The 25,107-nt window shown below is 36.5% G+C and overlaps 2 protein-coding genes across 2 annotated transcripts in view; one reads left to right on the forward strand and one right to left on the reverse strand.

Moving 5' to 3' along the window:
- The window catches only part of LOC144381367 (uncharacterized), a 476,769-nt gene that overhangs the window by 326,170 nt on the left and 125,492 nt on the right, over nucleotides 1–25,107 (reverse strand).
- LOC118535461 (bifunctional heparan sulfate N-deacetylase/N-sulfotransferase 3) overlaps nucleotides 1–25,107 on the forward strand; it is a 178,626-nt gene that overhangs the window by 51,329 nt on the left and 102,190 nt on the right. For both annotated transcript variants that reach the window (XM_036091796.2, XM_036091795.2), the window contains exons 3-4: nucleotides 4,337–4,424; nucleotides 12,324–12,478. In XM_036091796.2, coding sequence (XP_035947689.2) covers nucleotides 4,337–4,424; nucleotides 12,324–12,478 — 243 coding nt within the window. The remainder of the gene's footprint in view (nucleotides 1–4,336; nucleotides 4,425–12,323; nucleotides 12,479–25,107) is intronic.

Raw genomic sequence — 25,107 nt, forward strand, 5'->3', positions numbered from 1 at the left:
TTGATACAGAGAGCAGTATTTATATTCTGCAAAAAATGTAAACAACCTAAATGTACAAGAGTAAGATGAAATGGTTAAATAAATTATAGGGCACCAATTTGATGCAGTATTCTGCACTCAACAAATTTGGCTTTGGAAGATTAATGTGACAGAAGAAAGCTTCCTAATATACTATTAAATGACAAAGGTGGGGCGCCTGGGTGGCTCAGTTGGTTAAGCAGCTGCCTTCAGCTCAGGTCATGATCTCGGGGTTCTGGGATCAAGCCCTGCATCAGGCTCCCTGCTCGGCGGGGAGTCTGCATCTCCCTCTCCCTCTGCTGCTGCCCTTGTTTGTCTCTCTCTCTCTTTCTCAAATAAACAAATAAAATCTTTAAAAGATAGATAGATAGATAGATAAATAGATAGATAGATAGATAGATAGATAGATAGATAGATAGATAGATGATAGATGGATGACAAGGCAAAATTTGAAACTGTATTTTTAGCAATAATTGGTATAGTTCTAATTTTTGCTTTATGGCTCTAATTTCACTTACCTATACCTATATAGATCTACATATAATTGGGTAGTTATTGGTAAAAGTGGGAAAGAATTCCATCATAATTATTAACTTATCCTGAGAGGTGGATTTATTAGTGATTTTGAGTTTTTAATTAGAAAAAGTAACATGTTATTTTAAAAATAATTACTGATACATGGAATTATAAATTACCTTGCTATATATATAAAAAGTTTTGGAATAGTTAAAAATAAAAGTACCATTTTTCAATAATCAGACCATTCCTGACAGTAGAAATCTATGTTCTTAGGGTTCTTGGCCTGGAGGAGACCACTAAATGGTACCTCTGCAGGTGGTTGTGATTCTTTACCTTCTCCATGATCAAGGTACTCTGCACATCATAGAGGGTTTGCTTACCCAAAATGCATGTGGTTTTCTGAATTTGGTATTAGAACATTGATTTGGCTTATTATGATTAAATTTTTAGATATTATCACACCACTTTTGGCATGTTGCACATAAAGAATAAAGCAAAGTATCATTTATAACAGTTTTGTAATATTTTATTCATAGTAATAATAGACTATCTCAGTTTTAAATAGACTAATGTTAAATAAAATCATTCTAGCAATGAAGAGTTTCATGAAAAGGGTATCATCTAAGAATACTGCTGGGTGCTCTAGCTTCTAGCACAAAAGCATATTTTGGAAAAGATGGAAGTAATGGATGAATATATAACATTGTTCTCATAGATAACCCCAAAATCTGGTTCATAAAAAATATATAAAAGATAAAAAATATTACTGTTTATCTTAAGTATATAAAATATCACCTAGAAATAAAATTTCCTCTTCACCATATATAGGCATAATGTTAGTATCTACCATCTGTTTCAGTATATCTTTTATGTGCTTCAGTGTTTGTTTCTAGAATGTCAAATAAATGTGTAAAATGCCAACTCAAACCTGCATAATCAGGTCTTGTTCAATAATTTGAATCAATGTATTCTAGTTGATTTAGAGGTTAGTTCACAGGTACATTATTTAGCTTCTAAGGCCTCAGAACAGGATAGGCTTGTTTGTTTGTTTTTTTTCTTATCAAGTATTTTAAGTTTTAAAAGGCAATCAAGAGTCACAAAGCAAAGTTCAAGTTCAAGTTTAGTTGGGGATTTTATTTTCAAAGAGACAAAAAGAAAAACTTCCAACTTTAAAGCACTGACCACACAAGAAATTATTTTAAAATGGATTTCAAATCCATATTTTAACCATTGAATAAAGTGAGTAGAATGAATAAATGAAGTAAGTAAGATGGATAAAGAAGAAGGTAAGATCAAAAGGGAAGGAAGAGCCAGCTAGAATGTTCAACAGGGGAGAAGAAGTGAAAAAGAAGAAGGAGGGAGAAAGGCTGGAGGAGACTGAAGGTCAATAAAATGAAAAAAACAACTTTAAGTAAATGAGGCAGATGATATAATTGTAATATATAATATATACGTATATATATATATAGGGGCGCCTGGGTGGCTCAGTCAATTAAGCGTCTGACTCTTGATTTTGGCTCAGGTCATGGTCTCAGGGTCATGTGATCAGCCCAGCTTCTGGCTCTGCACTCAGTGGGGAGTCTGCTTGAGATTCTCTCCCTCTGCTCCTCCCCGCCAATGTGCACGAGCGTACTCGCACTCTCTCTCTCTCCCCCTCTCCCCCAGCTCATGCTCTCTCTCTCTCTCAAGTAAATAAATCTTTTAAAATATATATACATATGTATATTATAATTGCTGGTAATTATATCAACACCTAATATTTTATGCCACTTTTTAAAAAATGCTTATTAAGCCCTCCTGCATATATTACCTCTTTTATAATCCTCATCACAACTCTAGGAGTTAGATAATTGTCTCCACTCTAACAAATGAAGGAAAAAGTTCAGAGAATATGAATTGTCTAACATCACTGACAATAACAACCATGTTAGTAGTAGTGATAGTGGCCAAAGCAATAATAGAGCAGCAACTAATAAATGTTGAGCAGCTATTATGTGCCAGTCACGGTGCTAAGAGCATAAAAGTATGTCACCCTCACAACAGTGCTCTGAGATAATTATTATTATCCTACTTTACATGTGATGCATCTGAGGTTTGAAAATTTTAATAACATGCCCAATACTGAATAGGGGCAGATCTAGAATTCCAGCTGAGGCAGTCTGACTCCCAAGTCTTAAATACCTTCACTGTAAGTCCCAGAGCTGGCACTTCAATCCATACCTTCCTATTCTATACCTTATGTTCCTTTCATAAGGACAGAAAGAGAAAGGCTCACACCTTACATCCAGGCGGCACCACTCCCCACCCCTTCACACAACAGGATTCTGGGTCCCACTATTTGTCACTGCTGAGCTGACCAAATTCTCCTTCCCCTGCCCAACCCATGCCAAGGCCTTGTGATGACAGAATCTAATGACAACTGCCATCCAATGACATTGCCATCATTAACCCTTTTGATACTTAGGCATGGAAATCCACAAACAGACCTGTCTTCCATCTTTGAGTGCCGTCAGAACCCACATATTTCCCAGTTCAGTTGTGCAATCAAAGGAAGTTGTTCAAGTAAACAGAGTAGTGATAGAAAAAAATTTAGATACCTAATTTTCAAAAACTTGTCATTGGTCAGATGAATTTAAATTTGAGATTCAGAAGTCCTCTTCCTGTTTTTACACAATAAGGAGAATCACTTATATGCACAGATAAGGCATACAATCATGGGGTAATCTCTGAATAAAAGATATGTCTATTTATATGCCAAAAAAAGATTGAAATCTTGAATATTATGGGGCAAGGCTTCTGGGTGTCAGCTTTGCTACTAAAAAAAAGATTTTATTGTGGGCCCATCTATACTATGGAAAGAGGGGGAAAGAGTACCTCATATGGAATCAAGGAATCTATATCCTTAATCTACGATTCACCACTAATTTTATCTGTGAAAATGAGCAAGTCATCTCTCCTCAGTTTCCCTATATGTAAACGAAGTGTTAACTAAGATCCTTTACAAATCTAACATTTAGTGTTACTTTCTGCCTAGTTGAAGTGGGTACTCAACTACCATAGTCTGTGTAGGGAGGATGGCAGGGAGAGAAGGAATAGAAGAATAGGAATTTAAATGAGAAAGAAAAGAAGGAGAAGGAATAAAAGAAGTCCATTAAAAATTCATAGCATGGTAAATACTTTATAAGATGTAACATTTAAAACCCTGTTTTAAAAGAGCTTTACTGTCAGAAGTAGGGGTTTTTGTTTGTTTGTTTTTTAATGAAAGGCCAAATTAGAGATGTACTTTATCGTGATATCCTCTTTAGAAGAACAGTCACTATCTTGTGGGAATCTAAGACTCAAAGATTGAAGTCTTGGATTTTGAAGACCAAAGACTTATCTGAGAAATAATAATGATTCTTTCAACATACGTTCGTGCATAGTTTCACTTAAAGAGTGTCCTTCTTTTGACAGTTGGTGATCTATGTCCCTGAGAAGTGAAAGGAGATATATTTTATGTACTAGATAATAATTCCTTTAATATATGCAGAATAAACTTTTCATGTAACTTCCTTTTTCTAGCTGACACTTTTTGCTGATTTATTGCAAGCTAAAGGATAAATATATGTATATGTTTACGTAATCTTGAAAGCATCTTTCTAGTTGTGAAGTGATAAAGACACTACTTTCCATCATTTAATTCTCTCATGTAATAAAGGACTAGTTTTACCCCTTGAATGCAAAAGGAAGATATCTTTTAAAACTTCTCAATGCCATTCTCTAACCTGATAATGTGTTTTTTTTTAACTGTGTATTTCAGGCCCTGCTTGACACTCAAAACCTTTTGCGTGCACAAATCACAAATTTTACATTCAACCTGGGATTTTCAGGAAAATTTTACCATACAGGTAAGAAAAAGGAGGTTAATTATTCTCATAAGACCTCTCTGACTACTCTACTTAAAAACTGTGACCCCTTCTCTTCATAACTTCCCACATTCCATGTCTCTCTCCATTTTTATTTTCTTCATATTACTCAATTCCACTTAATTATCATTTTTTAACCTTTACAAAATGTTGATAGTTTGAAAGTTTACTCACCATGTTATAATAGCCTAATGTCCTTCCTTTTCTACTGAACTATAATTTACATAGATAAAAGTACATAAGTAATAAGTGTAGTGCTCAGTGAATTTTCACAAGCCAGCATGCAGATCAAGAGAAAGAAGGGTACCAAATCCCCCCCGCAACCCACCTTGTGCTTCCTCATGGTCACTAGCCTCCCTCAAAAAAATCAACTATCCTGACTTCTAATATCACAACTAGTTTGCATGGCTTTGAGATGTGTATGAAAGGAATTATACAGTATGGACTCTTCTATAGCCACATGTTTTGTTAAATATTATTCTGTTTTTACAGATATTATAATTACATATAGTTGTATATATAGTTATATATATTATATATAGTTGTAATTCTTTCATTTTCATTACTTTATAGCATTCCATTGTTTGAATATACCAAAATTTCTTTATTTCATTCCTTTCCAATGTAGATGGTTGGGTTTTTTCCTAGTCTTTAGCTTTTTTTGAATAATCATGTTAAGAACATTTTTGTACCTGTCCTTCAGAGGACATAACTATTCTTTTCTGTTGACTGTCAACTAGAAGTAGAATTTTTAGTTATATAGCACACTTATGGCCAACTTTAGTAGGAAAATGCCAGTTTTTCAAAAATGGTTGTATCAATTTACATTCCCAACATTATATGAGTTTTCCTGTTATTCAACATTCTCACTAACATTTCATATTATTTGTCTTTTTAATTTTAGCCTTTCTGGTGAGCATGTAGAGATATGTTATGGTTTTAATGTACATTTCTCTTATGAGCAGTGAAATTGAGCTTATTTCATGTATTTATTGGCTATTTGGATATCTTCTTTGTGAACTGAGATTTTTTTTTCCTATAGGGTTGTATGCTTTTACTTATTGATCTGTAGAAATTCTTTATATATTCTTTTTTTCTTTTTTTTCTTTATATATTCTTAATGAGCCTTTTGTCATGTTGCAAATACTTTCTCCTATTGTGTGGGTTGTCTTTTCATACCCCTAATGGTGTTTTTTGATGACCAAAAATACTTCATGTAGTCCAGTTCAACTTTTGGTTCCTTTAGTGGTCACCTTTTTGTGTCTTTTTAAAGACATCTTTGAATACTATAAGATCATAAAAAATATGTTCCTACATTCTTAAAACTTATAAATCTGAAACCCATCTGGAATTGATGTTTGTGTATGTGTGAGATACAGGAAAGATATCTTCTTTTTTCCATAAAGATATCTAATTGGCACCAAGTACTGAAATGCCCTTCCTTTTCCCACCACACCTTAGTATCATCGTTGACATATATAACCATATATGTCGACTCTGAATATCTGCTAGTGTAAGTTCTCCAATTTTGCTCATCTTCTTCAAGATTGCCTTGGAAATTCTTGGCCCTTTGCATTTTCATATAAATTTCAGCTTACCAGTATCCACAAAGAAACATGCTAGTATTTCGATTAAGATTGCCTTAAATCTATTAATTTGAGGGAGAGATGCCATCCTAAATATTGAGTCGTCCAATCCTTGAGCACATTTAGGTCATCTTTAATTACTACTGGTTTCAGATTTATTCTTTGGTGGAGTTTTTTGATGCAATAGCAGATAGTGTCTTGTTTTTATTTCATTTTCCATTTCTTTGTTGGTGGTATGTAAAAACACAATTGATTTTGTGTACTGATCTTGTATCTAGCAATCTTGCTATGTTCACTTATTATTTCTATAGTTTGTAGACTATTTTTGGATTTCCTACCAACACATCATGTAATTTTTGGATATTAAAAATTGTCCTTCCTCCTTTCTGAGCCTTACGATTTTTTTTCCTTCCCTATTACACTACCTTAGATCTCCAGTACAAAATTAAAGTGGTCATGGTGACACTCGTGTCTTATTCTGGACCTCAGTGGAAATCTTTCAGTAGATTTTTTCCTATTCTCAAGGGGAATTCTTTCAATAGACTATTTTGTAGACACCCTTTTTTTTTTTTTAAGATTTTATTTATTCATTTGAGAGTGAGAGCACACATGGGCGGGGGGGGGGGGCAGAGTGAGAGGGAGAGCAGACTCCCCACTGAGCCAGAGATCATGACCTGAGCCAAAGGCAGACGCTTAATCATCTAAGCCATCCAGGTGCCCCAGACCCTCTTTATTAGCTTAAGGAAGCTTCCTTCTATTCCTAAATGGCTAAGAGTTTTGTCATGAATGGGTGTTGAATGCACTTTGTCTTTAAATTATTTATCTGTTGGCTCTCTTCTCTTACTAAAACAAACACTCCATGAAGGCTTCACTATTGCAACACCAGTAACTAGGACAGTGGCTATTGAAAATGAATTAATGAATAAATGACTGAGTGAAAATAAAATCACTTTTATTTTAACTATTAGTATTTTATGAAACAAGGTCAGAGAATAAAATTTGACCATGTTGCATTGTGAAAGAAAATCACTCTAAATATGAAGAATAATTAGAGGGGCGCCCAGCTGGCTCAGTCGTTAGGCATCTGCCTTCAGCTCAGGTCATGATCCCAGGGTCCTGGGATCAAGCTCCGCATCGGGCTCCCTGCTCCACAGGAAGCCTGCATCTCCCTCTCCCTCTCCCCCTGCTTGTGTTCCCTCTCTCGCTGTGTCTCTCTGTCAAATAAGTAAATAAAATCTTTAAAAAAAAAAAAAAGAATAATTAGAAACTTTCTTTCCCAGACATAATAGAAATAGGAAAAAACACTTCTGGCAACTTATTTTTTGCCCAATGCTAAATGCTAAAGAATGACTCTAGCCAATTGCTCTCCTTCCTTTTTGTTTCTGAAAGATTTGTCCTCTTTCCTTACTTGGGCACTTCCCACAGCTAACAGTAAGAATGTCCAATACCTAAGCCAAGGAAAGTAGAACACAGAACAAAGCCAAGGCTTGAAGGGCTCTTATCTGCACATGATACGAAAGCTTCTATAAAAACTTAGCTAGGGTTATCTAAAACTAATACAATCATTTTTTAGTGGGAACAGATGTAAAATTTAATACTCTGAATCTTTCAGAATGAGAAATTGTAAAGTTTAATTGAATTGCATTGTCTTCCTTTCTAAAAGAGTAATTCCTTTTCCTATTAAAAATTCTATTTTATTCAATCTTGAAGGGAAGGAGAAAAATAGCACTATCATAATAGTAAGACTTTCTTTCCAGAGAGGGTTCCATCTTGTTTGATATATTTTAGTTTTTGAAGGGTTTGTGCATTTTGAAACATAAAGAGATGAAGGAAATAAAATCATAGTTCCCTTTCAGTGAGCAACGCCTTATCGTAGGTACTTAGCTAAGCACTTTTCATGCACCTTTTCAATGAAGCCTAGGAGTTAAAGAATATGTTACCTTGTTTTCTAGATAAGAATGTAGAAACTGGGGTGCCTGGGTGGCTCAGTCATTAAGCGTCTGCCTTTGGCTCAGGTCATAATCCCAGGGTCCTGGGGTCGAGCCCCACATCGGGCTCCCTGCTTATTGAGCCTGCTTCTCCCTCTCCCTCTGCCTGCCGCTCCCCCTGCTTGTACTCTCTCTCTACCTCTCTGTCAAATAAATAAATAAAATCTAAAAAAAAAAAAAAAAAAAGAATGTAGAAACTTAGAGGAGCCCAAGGTCATATAGCTAGTTAAGTGTCAAAAATAGTCTTAACTTTAGGTCAGGCAGAGCCCAAGTCTTATGCGTTAGATAAACTAGATTTTTATTGCTTAATTGGCAATCCTTGATAAAGGAAGCTGAATGGCAAAGGGTTCCTTCCCCTTATCTATAGGTTCTTTAGGTTTGTATATTTCCCCAAATCATGGAGAACCAACAGTATTGGTAAATTCTAACTAAATCACAGAATTAATTAACAGTGTGAAGAGCAATGTTATATTGAATTAGTAAATGATGATCTTATTTCTAAATTCCGAATTTGGTCAGTTAATGATAGTTAAGGGACCTGAATTTGGAGTTGTTTAATCTGGGTTAGAATTTATAGGTTGGAGAATAAAATTTGACCATGTTGTGTTGTGAAAGAAAAGCACTGTAAATACTAAGAATAATTAAAAGCTTTCTTTCCCAAACATAATAGAAATATAAGAAAATACTCCTGGCAACTCAACTTTTTGTCCAATGCTGAATGTTAAACAATGACTCTAGCCAGTTGCTGTCTTTCCTTGTTGTTTCTGAAAGATTCCTCCTCTTTCCTTACTTGAGCACCTCCCACAACTCAAAATAAAAATTCCCAGTAAGAAATGAGGTTCTGTCCCAACCTTGTCAGTGACATGGGACAAATTATTTCACCTTTCCAAATATCAGTTTCCTTATTTGAAGAATAGAGTTAGCAGTGGTCCTTATCTCATAGGGTTTTAGTGAGAATTAAATGAGATGATGCTTATAAAACAGTTAACACAATGCTTGACAAAAGGTAGGGTCTCAATCAATGATGATTTTAAATATTATGGTAGGAAAAACAAGATAAAATACTGAAGAGACATAAGTTATTTAAGTAGATACATAATAAAATAATTTGCAATAACTTTATAAGATCTCAGTGTAGTTTTGTAACAACTTAAAATTGAGGAATTTGACTTCTAGTTCTCCCTTCCTTCAGTTCTAACAAAGGTGGACAAAGTCAGGAGATAAAAGGGTGGCAAGTACCCAGGGCATCCAACCACAGCTATGTTTCAATTGCTTTTTATCATAGTGTTTAAAGTAATAAGCAATAGACACTTGTTCTCAATATAGTTAATTCTGATGGAAAACATCCCCAAAGTAGGATCAAATGAAATCAGATCAGAAAGAGTTATAAAGAAAAAGGAAAAGGCATACATTTATGCCTACTATGAATCTACATAAATCTATCAGAGGGTGAATATCATTTGTCTAATTCCTGTGTGATTCAAATATATGAATATTTTAATAGCAGATTTTACCATGATATTCAGGAAAGGAAAACAAATGCCTGCACTATCCTTCCAAAGCTACCTTTCCACTGTCCTGATAAAGAAACTTTGGGTGAAGTCCAACTAGAAAAATGAACAAAAGAGAAATAAGAAGAAAGATGCAGGGAAAGATAGAAGTTATAGGGGGCAGAGGATAGAGATTTAAAGCAGTAGAGGGGTGACTTTTCACAATCTAGGAAATGTCATCTCTACCCACATTCAGTTTATACAGAGGAGTGGAAGTCGGGAATGCACTGATTACTGGGAAACCCCAAGAGACTTATGCCTCTTTTCAAAGGAAAGTAAAACTGCAATAAGTAACTGATGGTAATCTTAACTAATATGGTATCCTGAGGATATACAAAATGTTAAGAAAGAGGAGAGTCTCTTGGGTGTAAGTAGAGAAGTTTAATTGTGGGGAAACTAGATTACATCATCCTTATGTCAAAAAAACCATGTATGGAAGCATCACCAGTCAATGTAACAAATGCTTCTTCACCATGGCCACCATATTTATCACCTAAAAGGTAGCAGGACCCAAGACCCTGCAATGATTGGGGTCATCAGAGATTCTAAATCCTGAATCCATATATTCCTATTCCTTTGTATTCCTCTCTAGAAGTTTTCCCTGAACTGTAAAATCATCACTCAGAAGCCCCAAGAATGCTTTTGCTGATGACTCACTAATCAGGCTAGTCAGTTAATATGATGGTGTGGTCAGTTCTTGAACACAGTGTCCCATCTGCCACATAACACCCAGGTGAGACCTTCCACCACACCGTCATGCAGTATTATCATGGAACAAAATAAAACTTAAGGAGACCCACAGAAGACACAAGGAGAACAGGAGTAGGAAACATAAAAAGAAAGGAAAAAGGCATTTTAGATTACCCAATATGTGCCAGGATTATAGTGCCACTTCCTTCCCCAAAAAGAATAAAATAGGTATTGCTATCTGTCTTTTACCTACATAAATACAGACATTAAAGGGGTTATGTGACTTGCCCACAATCACACAATTCAAATGTGTTGGGAGCTACAAATAAACTAAAAACTTCTAACTCTAAACGCTCTCCTTGTTCCACAATATTATGGTAACATGAACGTGTGATGAAGAGGAAAATATTAGGGAACTAAAACAGATTAAATTTAAAGGTGCCCTTTATATATAAAGAAAAAAGTTTCTTCATATCAGCAGAGTATTTAACCATATAAAAGTGAAATTAAAATCTGTCCTTTTGAAGAATTATGTGATTCCACTCATTCTACCCTACTAATCCTTGTTCTCCCTGTGCTGCCTCATGCTATGCTTTTATCTTTGGTAAGTCACTTTCACTGCCCAGTAAACCACAGGGATCTGATTCTTCCCTGCCAGTGGGCTCTGCCTTCCTTCTCTCGGGAAAATGAAAAGAGCAGTAGTGACAGGCACTGGGCTTAGTTGGCTGGGCGAGGGGAGCAGTCTGCCCTCCATCTTTAGCCTGTAGAGCACTATTGAAACCAGTCATATCAGAAAAATGAAATTTTTTCAAGATTTTATTTATTTATTTTTCAGAGAGAGAGAGCACAAGCAGGGGGAGCGGCAGGCAGAGGGAGAAGCAGGCTCCCCATTGAGCAAGGAGCCCGATGCGGGACTCAGTCCCAGGACCCTGGGATCATGACCCGAGCCGAAGGCAGATGTTTAACTGACTGAGTCCCCAGAAAAATGAAATTTTTGAAATATGAGAGAATATTTTCTCCACACAGAGGGAACATCATTTGAAGAACCTACTAGTCTATATTCTAGGAGCTTGTTAGATTCAGTGTTGTGGCTGAAATTTAAGTGTGGTTGCCTAACTTTGTGATGATTAATATCATCTTCTGATATGCGAGGATAGTAGTGAGGCACCCTCTACTGCTCTCATTTCATGCTTTAGTAAAGAAACCGAGAGAGTCCTAACCCCCCTCAAGTTAAGAAAATTGAGGAATTTCCCACACTCAACTAAACTGCAGGTCAGGAAAAATGGAGGAAATAAAACATGCCCAAATAGGAAAAATAAGAAGAATGACAACAGGGCTGACTCTCAAGGAAATAGGAGTTTCTTGACGGGAAATTTGCTTCCAGGAGCGTGAGAGAAAGAACAAGCATGAGAAACATGAGTACCACCAAGGAGCTGCTTGTCTTGTTTTACTATGACTTTACCACTTTCCAGCCTCTTTCATCTTTTCTCCTTTCTTCCCTTCAATTTTCTCTAATTTTCCAAATAACAATTCTTACATTTCCTTTTTTCCTCCTTGTTTATGCCTTAGTTTTCACTAAATACTGAGCAGCTTCTTCTCAGAGCCAATGATGAACCCAAATAAATTATGGAATTATTTTATTGTGACTGTGGTGTCACAACCCATGTCAGAATGACCTGCTGCTGGAGATCTGCCACTCATTTCTTTATTCACATTCCCTTGATTCCATTTCCTACTTATCTCCCCATTCTCTCTAAACTACAGATTATACAAAGACACTAAAAGAGTTCTAATGTCCTTGGGAATGGTTGTGTATTTCCATTTTGCAGTAATTTTATACCCATGTCTCATGTTGAAAAACTTTTTTAAAAGAGTTTTGTCACAGTCTCTGGTTTTTCCCTGAGTAATAGGTTTTTCTTTGCTACATTTCATGTTCAAAGCCTTCTATGATCAAAGAAAGTATAAATGGTGTCTTCTAAATACATATATGCGAGTACATAATTGGATGGATGGATGGATGGGCAGACAATCATGGTAACTGGAATTAACAATCTTTTTCCCCTGAAGGAACTGAAGAGGAAGATGAAGGGGATGACCATCTTCTGGGGTCTGTGGATGAGTTTTGGTGGTTTCCTCATATGTGGAGCCATATGCAACCCCACCTCTTCCATAATGAGTCATCTTTGGTGGAGCAGATGATTCTCAACAAAAAATTTGCCTTAGTAAGTAACTCACTTTGAATATTACATTGAGCTAGTGTACACTGGCATTAGAACAACTTGGTATTGCAGCCTTTCATGATGTGACTTTTGAATTTGTATTGCATGCTCAATACTATGCCTAATGCTTTGAGGGTCTAATTTAAGAAAAAAATTCACGGGGATGGAGTTAGGATGGTGGAGAAGTAGGGGACCCTAAGTTTGCCTGGTCCCTCGAATACAGCTAGGTCGTTATCAAATCATTCTGAACACCTGCAAAATCAATCAGAGATCTGAGAAAAGAAATGCTGCAATTCTACGAGTAGAAAGGCGACCACTCTATGGAAGGTAGGAGGTGCAGAGACTCGAATCTGGGGTGATATATCTGAGGATACGGCGGAGGGGAGGGAGCCTGCTTAAGGAGGCTACCACAAGGTATTGTAAGCAGCGGAACACAAAATTGAAACTTTTAGAAGTCTGCTACAGTGAGGGATGTCCTGGGCTTAAAGATGCTCAGGTGGTAAAGTGGGGTGGAATCCCTGTGACAGGATCCCTGGGGTCACAAGAAGAATGGGGGTGCCTGTGTGCAGCAGAGTTCCCAGGCAGAGGAGAGGGGAAGCAGCTGAGAACAGTGAGTCTAGGTGCCAGCTCTCTGCTCAGTGTTGCCATAAACTGCAAACCGCTGCACAGTCGTGTGACCGCTTTCCTGACAGCAGTCCAGCAAAAGGCAGAAGCATGGCAAGACCCTCTCTCTCCCCGGGGAGGAACAGTGCAGATCCGCACCGCAGGAGTCCTTAAAATTTGGAGTTTTGAAATTCAGCCATGTGCCTGAGATAAAAACGCTCGGTCACAGGCTGGGTGAACAGAGAGTTCAGAAACCAGGGAGACCAGAGTGATTGACTACTTTTCTTTGAGGGCTCCCTGAAGAGCAGGGGGGTGCGAATTTTCAGCTCCCAGGCTGGAGAGCAGGGCACAGCCATATTCATCCCACCCATCAGTGCTGAAAGCCTTCAGGGAACAAAACAGCGCCATAGTGGAATCCGGAGCTGCTTACAGCCCGGCCTCCTAGCAAGAGAGGCACATGTGCAAGAGGGCAAGTGCACCTGAGAATCTGTGCAAAAGGCCCTTGCCCCAGAAGACCAGCAGGAACAACTGGCTAACACCAAGTTTACTGATCATAGAGGGCTGCAAAGCTTCAGCTCTTGGGGAAAACAGTATATGGCATTCGTTGTTGTTGTTTTTTTTATTATTCTTTAGTCTTTCAGTATTATTTTTTCAGTTATTCTCTTATTTTTTTCAATTAATTTTTTATTCTTTTATAATTTTTATTTTTATATATGTTATATATATTATTTTTGTTTCCTTTCATTGTATTTTATTTTATTTTTGTATATATATAAGTTTTCTTTCTTTCTTATTTTGGGATCTCGTTTCTTTTAACAAGCAGACCAAAACACACCCAGTCTAGTTCTTTGCTTTGTTTTGTTTCTTCTTTTTTTCTTGTTTTATTTTTGTTTTTTTCTGGTTTGTTTGTTTTTTCTCTGTTGTTGTTATTGTTGTTTTTTTCTCTTTCTTTCTTATATTCTTTTCTGGACAAAATGACGAGCTAGAGAAATTCACTCCCAAAAGAAAGAACAGGAGGTAGTACTCACTGCCAGGGATTCAATCAATATGGATATAAGTAAGATGTCTGAACTAGAGTTTAAAACAATGATTATAAAGATACTACCTGGGCTTGAGAAAAGCATAGAAGACACTAGAGAATCCCTTACTGTAGAAATAAAAGAACTAAAATGTAGTCAGGCCGAAATTAAACATGCTGTTACCGAGATGCAGTCCCAAAGGGAGGATATAAAAACAAGGATGAATGAGGCAGAAGAGCGAGTCAATGATATAGAAGATAAAATGATGGAAAATAAGGAAGCTGAAAAGAAGAAAGAAAACTACTGGATCACAAAGGGAGACTTAGAGAACTCACTGATCCCATAAAGTGAAATAATATCTGGGTAATAGGGGTCCCAGAAGATAAGGTGCAGGAGAGAGAGGCAGAAGGTTATAGCAGCGTCCACAATAGCCAAAATATGGAAAGAGCCCAGATGTCCATCGACAGATGAATGAATAAAGAAGACATATATATAATGGAATATTACTCAGCCATCAAAAAGAATGAAATCTTGCCATTTCCAATGACATGGATGGAGCTACGGTGTATTATGCTAAGCGAAATAAGTCAGAGAAAGACAAATACCATATGATTTCACTCATATGTAGAATTTAAGAAACAAAACAGATGAACAGAGGAGAAAGGAAGGGAAAACAAAATAATATGGAAATAGAAAGGGAGGCAAACCATAAGAGATGCTGAACTCTAGGAGACAAACAGGGTTGCTGGTGGGGAGGTGGGTGGGGGAAGGGGTGATTGGGTGATGGGCATTAAGGAGGGTACTCGATCTCATGAGCACTGGCTGGTGTATGCAATTGATGAATCACTAAACTCTATCCCTGAAAGTAATATTATAGTATATGTTAACTAAATTGAATTTAAATAAAGAATTTAAAAAAGAAAAACTTCACAAGACACTCACAAGACTTACCTATATGACAGTTTAGTCAGAGCTCATAAGACATGGCTCCCTCTTCTGGAAGGAGCTTCTTGCTATACCAGGAAGGCAAAATATGCACATAAAACAATCCTCCAACAAAATGAGATATTCCATGACCTGGTGCTAAACTGTACAGATATAAAACCCCACAGTTCAGAGAAATAAGTGTCACAGGAAGTGGCCAGGAAAATGTACTTATGGAAATAGGATTTTAGGAACACCTAAAATAAGGATAAGATTTACATGTCAGTAAGAACTGGAGTGCAATGAGGATGAGGGAAAAGACCAGGTAGGAGACCATAATGTGGGGACAAGGTAATGAAGACTCGAGCCAGGAAGGTAATGGAAATGAGAAGAAAACCATTTAAACACATTGCAAACACATATGTTATAGTGATGAAACATTCATGTGACTGATACACTGTTTTATACTGAAGGGTTTCTGATTCCTGACAGGGAAATTTACAGTAAAAGTCCTAGTAAGTACAGTATTCAAGAAAATGTGCTTGTAATCAGCAGGATGGTATATGGTGATTCACAAGCCAATACAGCATTTGTTTCTTTTTTTTTTTTTTTTAAAGATTTTATTTATTTATTTGACAGAGAGAGATAGCAAGAGCAGGAACACAAGTAGGGGGAGTGGGAGAGGGAGAAGGAGGCTTCCCACTGAGCAGGGAGCCCAATGCGGGGCTCGATCCCAGGACCCTGGATCATGACCCAAGCTGAAGGCAGATGCTTAACGACAGAGCCACCCAGGTGCACCAGCATTTATGTTTCTATGAATAATACTAATGGGTACACAAACACATGGGAAGACTCCAGACAGGCAGTTGTCTATTTACCCAGCATTCTCCCACCCTGGGCAGGGAGTGCCTTGGGGAAGGAACTATATTCTGTTCGTCGCAGTATGGCAGTTCCTATATCATGAAGGTAACTCAATAAGTATTTGTAGCATAAATGATCAAGGCAACAGAAATTACCACTCAAAAAGGATTTGAAATGTAATATATTTTATTTATTATAGCCTTTTTTCTTATTTGAAAACCATAAGGCTGATATTACAATGTTCATAAGTTATATTGTGAATAATTCTAAAACCATCAAATCATGTTTCTCAGCAAATCCTACTAATTGTGGACTTAGCCCAGTGTGCAAAATGAATTAAAATACACAACACTGGTTAATTTAAGTATGATTTTGAAAAACTCTAAAATATAATTGCTCCCTTGACAAACAGAAAATGTTTTACCAGAGATTTAAGGTCCTGACCCCATAACTAGAAATGATTGATGTGAAATATAACAGTTCAACTTTGAGGTTTCCCCACATATATGCCTTTCCCAACATTATAGTCCTTAAACATTATAGTTCCCTGTATTATATGTTCTTACACATTATAGTTCTATTTATCACACACCTATCCTTAACATATTTCACCCTAAGATGGCATAAGAGATTGTGGTTGTCAATCTGTGGTAACAAGAGTAAGGGTTATGTCTCCCTAGGCCAGCTACCTGGCCATATAACTTAGCTTTTTGGTTACTCAGCATTTCAGAGTATTGGACTCACTTATCATGGAGTCGTATTCTATATAAACTGCCAGAGCCAAGATGTTTGGGTAGTCAATCCCCATGGTACCTTACTTAAATGTGTACAAGGTTAGAATTTATAAAATATATTTTTTTCTTGAGGATATGGAAGACCAAACAGTTTACGGATAGCATTAGGACCCCATACTTGTCTTTGAATTTCAGTGACTGCCCAAAGCAGATACGCAGTTTCAAGTGCACCATGGCCATGCGTTGACATTTTGTCAAGAAGATGAGAATAGTCCTCCATACCAATATTGTGAAAATATTCTGATAGAATTTTCAAACTCTTGTGAGATGAAGAGCCTCCTTTTTCCCTCACGGGATATAAACAAAATGGTAAACAGCATGCAAGAGTGTGTAAACATTGTCTCAATTTTTAATGGAGAGCACTAAAAACTCTATCTCAACACAGCAAACATTAATTTTGTCATCTTCAGAAGTCTAAGACTTGCTGATATAAGCAACATTAATCAGCAAGAAAGGATGTAAAGAAGAAAATTACTTTGTATTTTCTTTAATCTGTGGAGAAAGAAAGGAATTTGTGAAAGAAGAAAATACATAAATAGAGTGAAAGAAAGTACTAATAAAAAATTAAAAACTGGGAAGTAAGCAGGGAGGTTTTTGTTGTTTGTTGTTTTTGGTTGCTTTCAAAAGAAAACAGCTTATCAAGGCAGATTTGATGAATGACATGACATTCATTGCTATCTATATTCCTGTGCCACTAAAAAAGTATCTAGATAATAGGTGTTCTATTATTACTTGAATGAATGAATCAATGAATATTATGTTTGTACTTAAAACAAGTGTAAATACTTAAAGTATACCTAGTAAGAACAGACATGCACAGGAATTACACACATTTTTTAAGAATGCTCAACTAAAAAGCATCATGAATTGAAAATAATTCAAACACATGGGAGGACTCCAGACAGGCAGTTGTCTATTTACCCACACTGAAATTTGGTCATTCTCACTCCTCACTCAAGTGCCAGGCAAAGGACATTTTCTTTGAAATATCATTCCTAACTACAGGTTGACAACCCAAATTATGGTCCTCAAGGCATAGAGAACAGTCGCAGAGGGTCTTCGGAAATAGGCCAAATGTGTTCTTTAATGTTAATCAAATATAGGACCCATGGATTTCTTTTTGTCAGGAAAGGACAGACAAGAAAAAAGACTAAATCCAGGACCAGTCCCTCCCAGCCATAACCACGTGAAAGAATATGCATGTAAAGCGATTGCGAACAGTGATTAGAACCTAACAAACAGTAAATAGCAGCTGTTGTTTTTATCATCATTATATATTCAGTATCAGAAAATTGCCGTCTTCAATTGTTGCCTAGGCTCCTCAGGTGTTTAGAGTGACAGGTAAGAGGAACAAAAATCCTCAAGGTTAAAAGCTTATTCTCTATTGTGATGACATTTGGTTCATGTGAATTCTATACATCTTCTAAACAAATGTTAACTCTTTTACTTCCCATTAAGGCATTAGGGTTACAAAGCTGCTTTGCTGTTAAATGTAAAGCGATAAGGAGAAAAGGGTTTTAGTTTTTTATATATTCTGTATTATTTCCTTTAATTCTTATAACAACCTTGAATTACAGGTATATTTATTCTCACTTTATAGATAAGGAAACTGAAAATCAGAGAAATACAGTGACTCACTCAGGATTATAAAGCTCACTAGAGGTAGAATTAAGCCCAGAAATCCAGGTCTTCTAAAACTGTATGAATTCTAACACACCCCCTTCCCCCCAGGCTTTCTCACTAGTCTGTCAACCCAATTCAAAGGAGTAAGTCTAGATTTCCCTTCTGCCTGGTAATCCAAAGGAATATTTGGTAATTCTGATAACATAAGAGAAATTGAGAACTAGAGGTGGGTCTCCTAAGGCAACTTTTCCCTGAGGTTCCCTAAGATCGGCAGAGTTTCTAAAATGCTGGGAAAGGAGACAACTAAATCTGAGGACCTTTCCACATGAATGAGTATCTTTTGTCACGGGTAGAGAGGCTACTTTAATTCAATGGAAACTATTCTGGAGGAAATTTTGCCTCAACTCTCAACTCACTGGATGAAAAAAGCAAAAGCTTAACCTGTGCTGATAATAGTGCATGTCTAAATTAGGTAACATCCTGCTTTTCTCCACCAGCTTGGAGGCTCTGAATTTTAACATGAGCAGGAGTGTTTCTCCCAATGAAGGAACTGAAAGAACATACAAAGAAGCAATGTGTTGCTCTGGGAGCAACTGGGTATTCAAACAAGATCGGGATCTCAGGGATGAAATTCAACATTCAAATGAGTGATTGAATTAGAAAACATTTATTTTTCCAACTAAGAGAATCTGAGACTATGATGTAAAACTCTTGTTTGAGCATTCTCTATCACCATCTATATAGCCAAACACCTGTTATTTTCATTGAGTTTTAGCAAATGCATCTGATCTATTATCCTTTTGCACAATGTGGACACTTCTGTCTCACAAGGGAATTTGATGTCCATTTTACTTTAGCTTTGAAAGCTCTGTCTAATAGCTTATTATGGAAGGTCAAGTAAATCCTTTAAGCAAACTTGCATTTGATGGTTACAGCCACCAGGAAATACAGCTTTAGAGGCAGATTAGAAAATATTTTTAGGTATCAAATATGGGCTAATTCAGGTATTAAAATGAAATGTTCACAAGTGTGGGTTTTTTTGAAAGGTACTATATCTGAGGCAAGGATTAATTGTAACATTTGTTAATAACCTAACACAGTTTGAAATATCTATTGTATAGCTTTTAGAATTGGACAAAATTTCATTCAATAAGTAAATAACTTACTGCTTTTAAGGCTCAAAAAATCATCAAGATATATACTCTCAATTGAAGAATTAGATCTAACATTTTTGGTAAATTATGGTGGCTTAATTTTAATGATAAAATAATTAGTAGAAATTTTCACCATAGAACTCATCGCCAATATCAGATAATACTTAACACTGTTACAGACAATAGTATTAGTAGTAGTAGAACAATGTTTCTGATCCTGAAAACAAAATCTTGCTGAGGATTGTACTTTTTTACTGCATTATCATTATTCCTTCAAATAGTGTCCTCTGCCCCCCTTCTTTTCCAAGTTCAGCAGAACTGCTAATTCACATTAGCTGAAATGTCTATTGTCAAGTGAGCAACTTTTTAGATTAGTGAGCACATTAACTTTTCTAATACGGAAATAAAGATAATAGTATCTAAATGTAATTTAAAATATACTGGAAGACTTGCTGGCTTAAGGAATATATGATAATCTTTTAATTAGTTTGCTTGCCAGCTAGAAAATGAATGAATTCCATCATTTTCACTTCAGTGAAGAGCTTTACAAAAAGACACATAAGGTTTTTATTTTATTGATATTGAAAACAAAGCACAATTCTAGTGGTCCTAATAGAAACAGAGTTCAAATCAGGATGTAAAAGTCTACCCTGAGCTGGTAAACCACTTCTGGAGTTATCCAAGTAGCACAGTTTAAGAAAGCCACTAGCCATTACTCAGGGCATGATGACTAATAAGGTGAAGTCTATAATTTACATCATAAAAAGGAACTTGGTAAGGACAAGAGACAGAAGAGGAGACCAAGGGATATATTATCAGAACTAATACTCAACGTAAAAGTTCTAATATGGCCATGCCAGTTGATTCCAATATTGAAATGTGTCAGTGCTACTACCCTTACCCCCCGCTAACCTCAGACCCTCCCCCAGGATGTCCCAAACCTCCCAACTGCTCAGCAACTAAAGGGGCCTGGCTCCGAGTCGCCAGCATCCCTCTCCAGCTCTATGGCAGGCAACAGTTCTGAGTGATCAGTTGCAGAGAATGCTGGCTGGTAAATATTTTGAATATTACCCCCTGAATATAATCAGTTGTATGATTTACAAGGAACTTGAATGAGTGTACTCAGAAGGTAAGCTATAGAAGAGGAAGACAATCCTACACATTCAAGTAGAGTTGTTCTTCTAATCTAGGTAGTTGTGTACACAGAATGGTGATTGACACCTAGTAGGTGCTCAATGTTTGGTAGATGAAAATATAAATAAATATTCTTCTGGATCTTAAGATTAGATCATTATTGTTTAAAAATGTAGGTTTTATTATTATTTGGGTATGGTGAGATCATCAGATCAGAAGACTGCCACTGAAAAGATAGCTTGATATTCACAGTTCCCAAAGAGGAGAGAGCACACCACACCATCCAGGGCCCCATGGGGTAGCACTAGAGTCAATCAAGAAACAGAGTAAGGGGAATGCATGGGCAAGAGCCTTTACTGTGTTTTCTACAGGAGAGGCAAGACAAGGCAGGGTAAACAGGTTTAGGATTGGCTGGTTGGATGACAATTTCAGTAATCACTGTTGTAAAGGGACTCTTCCTAATTGTGTTATACCTGGCCAGGAGGTGATTAGGGCAGGCAGGGAGGAGCAGCTCAGCTTAAGAAGGAAGTAGTTGAGAGGAGGGAGCCCGAACTGGTTGGTTTGCACTCGAAGAACATGCTCTTGGGTAGGTGTTTAATTATCTCTAGGAATTGGATAGCCCTGGGAGAGGCAGTCTTTGCAGGGTCGGCAAGCTCTCAGATGTCAAAGCATCAGAAATATAGAAAATAAAAAGGCATGATTAATACCGTTACATATGCTTCTGTCTAAGTTATGTATCTTGAAGCATTCCATAGGTTTTCAGATCCCCTCATCATCCCAGTTGCCATAATTGTACAACCTCTAACTCATCAATCTGCTTCCCAATATATGTTGCCCCAAGCTGACCATTATTAGAACAGAAAACAGTAAAACACTTTTCTCTTCATGTATACTTTATTCCTATTTATGTAGTCAAAGATCACATTTTTTAAACCATCATATCATATCTGTGTCTGCCCATGAGCTATTTAGTAAGTCTTCAGGTATTTGTTTTTGGCCAATAGATTTTGTTAACTAAATGCTAGCGTTGAGATTAAAACTGTCCCTTTAACATTTCATATTTGTTAAGTGTTCAGTGTTCCAGTCTATCAACACACTTATAAAGATTGATTCTGTTATTTAACATGCATTACATCTTTCCTAGCTTTGTGTCATACATGTATCTTACAAGTATATTTTGTCAGTATGACTTGCGCATCTTCATCAAGTTATTGATCAAGTTGAACAGGCTCAGAATAGCATGTCTTAAGTTAATTAAAAATCTATACTTTTTTTTAATTACCTTAAAATGTGCTCTTCTGAACCTGGAGAATATTGAAATACTTTAGTATATAATACTTTACAGTTTAGTTCATCAGGTCTTTCATCTAAGTTTATGTTTATACCATCATATATATTTTGAAAAGCTGTTCTCTTTGATAGGGAAAGTAGAATCAGAAGATACTGGACATTTCTGCTTTCTACCCTGATCATCAAAGTATTTCAGCCTCCCCCTCTCCAACTGTGAACATGGAATGATATTTCTTGTGTATCTTTTGCTGATTAGAGTTGTTTTTAATTAGCAATTTATGGAAAATAAACTCACTTTGAACTTTAGCCTCCTTCACATAATTTTTTTACCTTTTTTGTTTATTTTGTTTTGTTAATTTTTTTCATCCTTGGTTATGTGCACTTCCTTTCATCTCATGTACCTGTTTTAAACCCTGGTGTATGTGAGGGCCTTGTAAGTAGTTAGTTTCTATAGACAATAGCTAATAATATTGACTCTTCAATATGTGGCTGGAACTCTTAATTAATAATCTTATTTTTTCTCTTATTAATCATATTTAATCCTGCCCCTGCTGGTGTTCTCTCTCTCTCTCTTGCTCTCTCTCAAACGAATAAATAAAAAATCTTAAAAAAAATTTAATCCTCATCACAACCCTTCTGATGTCATCTCCATTTTATAGAAAACAAAGTTGATATTTGAAGAGGTTTAGTAATTGCTCCAAACCACACAGCTAAGCCACAGATCGGGCACTTGATTTCAGAGGTTTCTGACTCCTAATCACTATGTTAAATAGATGTTTTCTTCCTTGTTTTGAATAATTATAATTCTCTGTGAAGAACTGTATTTTTTTGAATCCCCTATCCCTCTTTAGCTATACTCCTAGCAATTGCTTCACCCTTTTTCATCAGAATGTTTTAGAATCTGCTTTCCTAAGTTGAAATTTCATATCTAATTACTTTCAGAATTACACGTTTTAAGCACTTTGAACTCCAAGATGACACTGTCATCTCCTTCCCAGAGTTCTGTCACTTCCACATAGACTGTAGAATCACAGAACATTAGAGTGGGAGTATTGAGGATGGAGAGGAGCAGAGAGACTGGAGGTAAGTAGACAAATTGGATTACTATGAAAGTAATTAAGGAAGAAGAAATAAAGACCGACTTTAAACCAACAGAAGTAAGATTATAAAGGAGAGCAATGTGAAAACTATTTCTGAAATAGAATCAATAGGGCTTCTCATTGGATGGATGATGAGGAAGCAAAAGGTAGTAACAGGTCAAAAATAACATCAAGGTTGGGGCTTCCCAATTTTCTATCTGTGCATACTTATTTAAAGTATGCAAGTATGAACTGCTGCTTTTCCTTAAAAACTGAATTTCACCTACGTGAGGACACCAGCTCCTGCCCATTCCTACAGTGGCACAGCATTTTTCCTCATTTAGATGGATACATCATTACACTTTTGAAAGTGGTTTTGATTACCTCAGGAACTTTGAATCCTTTTCTTTGTAAATGCCTTTCCAGATTACCTTTTTCTATTCTATAGGAAGACTACATGCTCCCTAACAAGCTGGAGAATGTGGAAAACTATTCTTCGATTCCTTTCCTTTCTTTATCTCAAAAAAAAAAAAAAAAAAAAAAAAAAAAAAAAAAAATTCTACATTGCATCTCCAACGCATATAGGGTGATTTAAACTGGTTTTATAAAAAGAAAAATAAATTTAGTACATGTCCTACATGAAAATAGTCCTTCAGTGCCCAAATTTATTTGGACACAAAATGAACTCAAAGCCTTTATGAATTCTCCAAGAAATTCTTAGTGGTGGGCTGGAGTCAGATGTGGGGATGGAGCTGGGGAAAGGTTTATTTCCAGATCCACGCATGCTGCTACTAAATTTTCACTGCTCCTTCCTTTTTGGGCGTCTTACATTTAGTTAAAATGGAAGGGGCATTTGTTTTCTGAGAGGTGATTATAAACGTGGCAGGGATAGAAGTGATGGCAAGAGAAGATATGACAGTAAAGTCCGCTCAAATGCTAACCTTGCACCTGCTTTGACATTTTCTTATCTCCCACTCCGTGTCCACAGTCATTCAACAATTTCTATGAGCTCTTTCTTTGCACCATATCCTGCTCCATTTCAAAACTTTCTATCCCCACTCCACTTCCACATTTTTCCTCCTGCACCTGGATCATTGCAGCAACATCCAAACTAACCTCCTTAATTCTCCATTCTTTCCCTTTAATTTATGCTCAGATCAGGGTACACTGAGAAACTTGAAATTCTATTATTCCATTCCCCTACGTGAAACAGAACCTTGCATTTCAGTTAGAAAGCTTCTAGACTCTCCACATGAAATGTAGGAAGAGAAATCTGAGCCTCCAGGTAATTACCAGACACTGTGCCTAGTGCTTTTCACGTGTCCTCAGTTAATATCCTCACAACCACTTGTGAGGCTGATCAGCCCCATACTGAAAGTGCAGAAAGTGAGGCTCAGAGCGCTTAAATAATTTTCCTTAAATCACACAGCCAGGGAAAAGCTGAGAAAGGATCTGACCCCAGGCCTATCAAGCTCTAAAGCCCAAAAAGTCAGATTTTAATATTCTGAATTTGTGTAAAATAACTCTCTAGAGAAGTAATAACACTCTGATTATAAGGTTTTGGTAACAGCAGTCAATGTCAGTATCGATGGCATGGTTGCTGCTGTCACCGGAACCTTATAATCAGAATTACTTTTCACCATGTTTTTCTTTTAAATAGCTGTTTATATAATTTATGGGATTTCTTGTGTTTGTGCAGCCAGCACCACAAGTGTTAACTGTCCTGGTGGCTATTTTAAATACCAGAGGGCATGCAGTAGTTATAACAAAGAGCAATATCAACTTTTCTCTTCTTTCTGGAATATTAAACTTCAATTAAAATTGGTACAATACAGACTTAAAGAGTCCTACTGTAATCAAACCTGTGCATTTTCAGAAAGATTAAACGTGCTTGCAAGTACCTTGGGAATTTGAGCCTGTCCCTGAATTGTTTATAGCTCTATTACCTCTCGAGGACCCCGAAGGTCCACATAAAGCTCATCACTTCACACTCTGAGAAAGCTGGATTAAACTAGACCCTCCAATTCCTCTATTGTCTCTCCAGATAATTTTATTTTCGGTTATTTTGCTACAGCATTAAAAAAAATCTTCATAAATTCATTTTTGATATTTCTACAAACTCCTTCATGTGTTTACTTGAAGAAATTCCAG

The sequence above is a fragment of the Halichoerus grypus genome, chromosome 3 (assembly GCF_964656455.1).
Source record: "Halichoerus grypus chromosome 3, mHalGry1.hap1.1, whole genome shotgun sequence".
Taxonomy (NCBI): Eukaryota; Metazoa; Chordata; class Mammalia; order Carnivora; family Phocidae; genus Halichoerus; species Halichoerus grypus.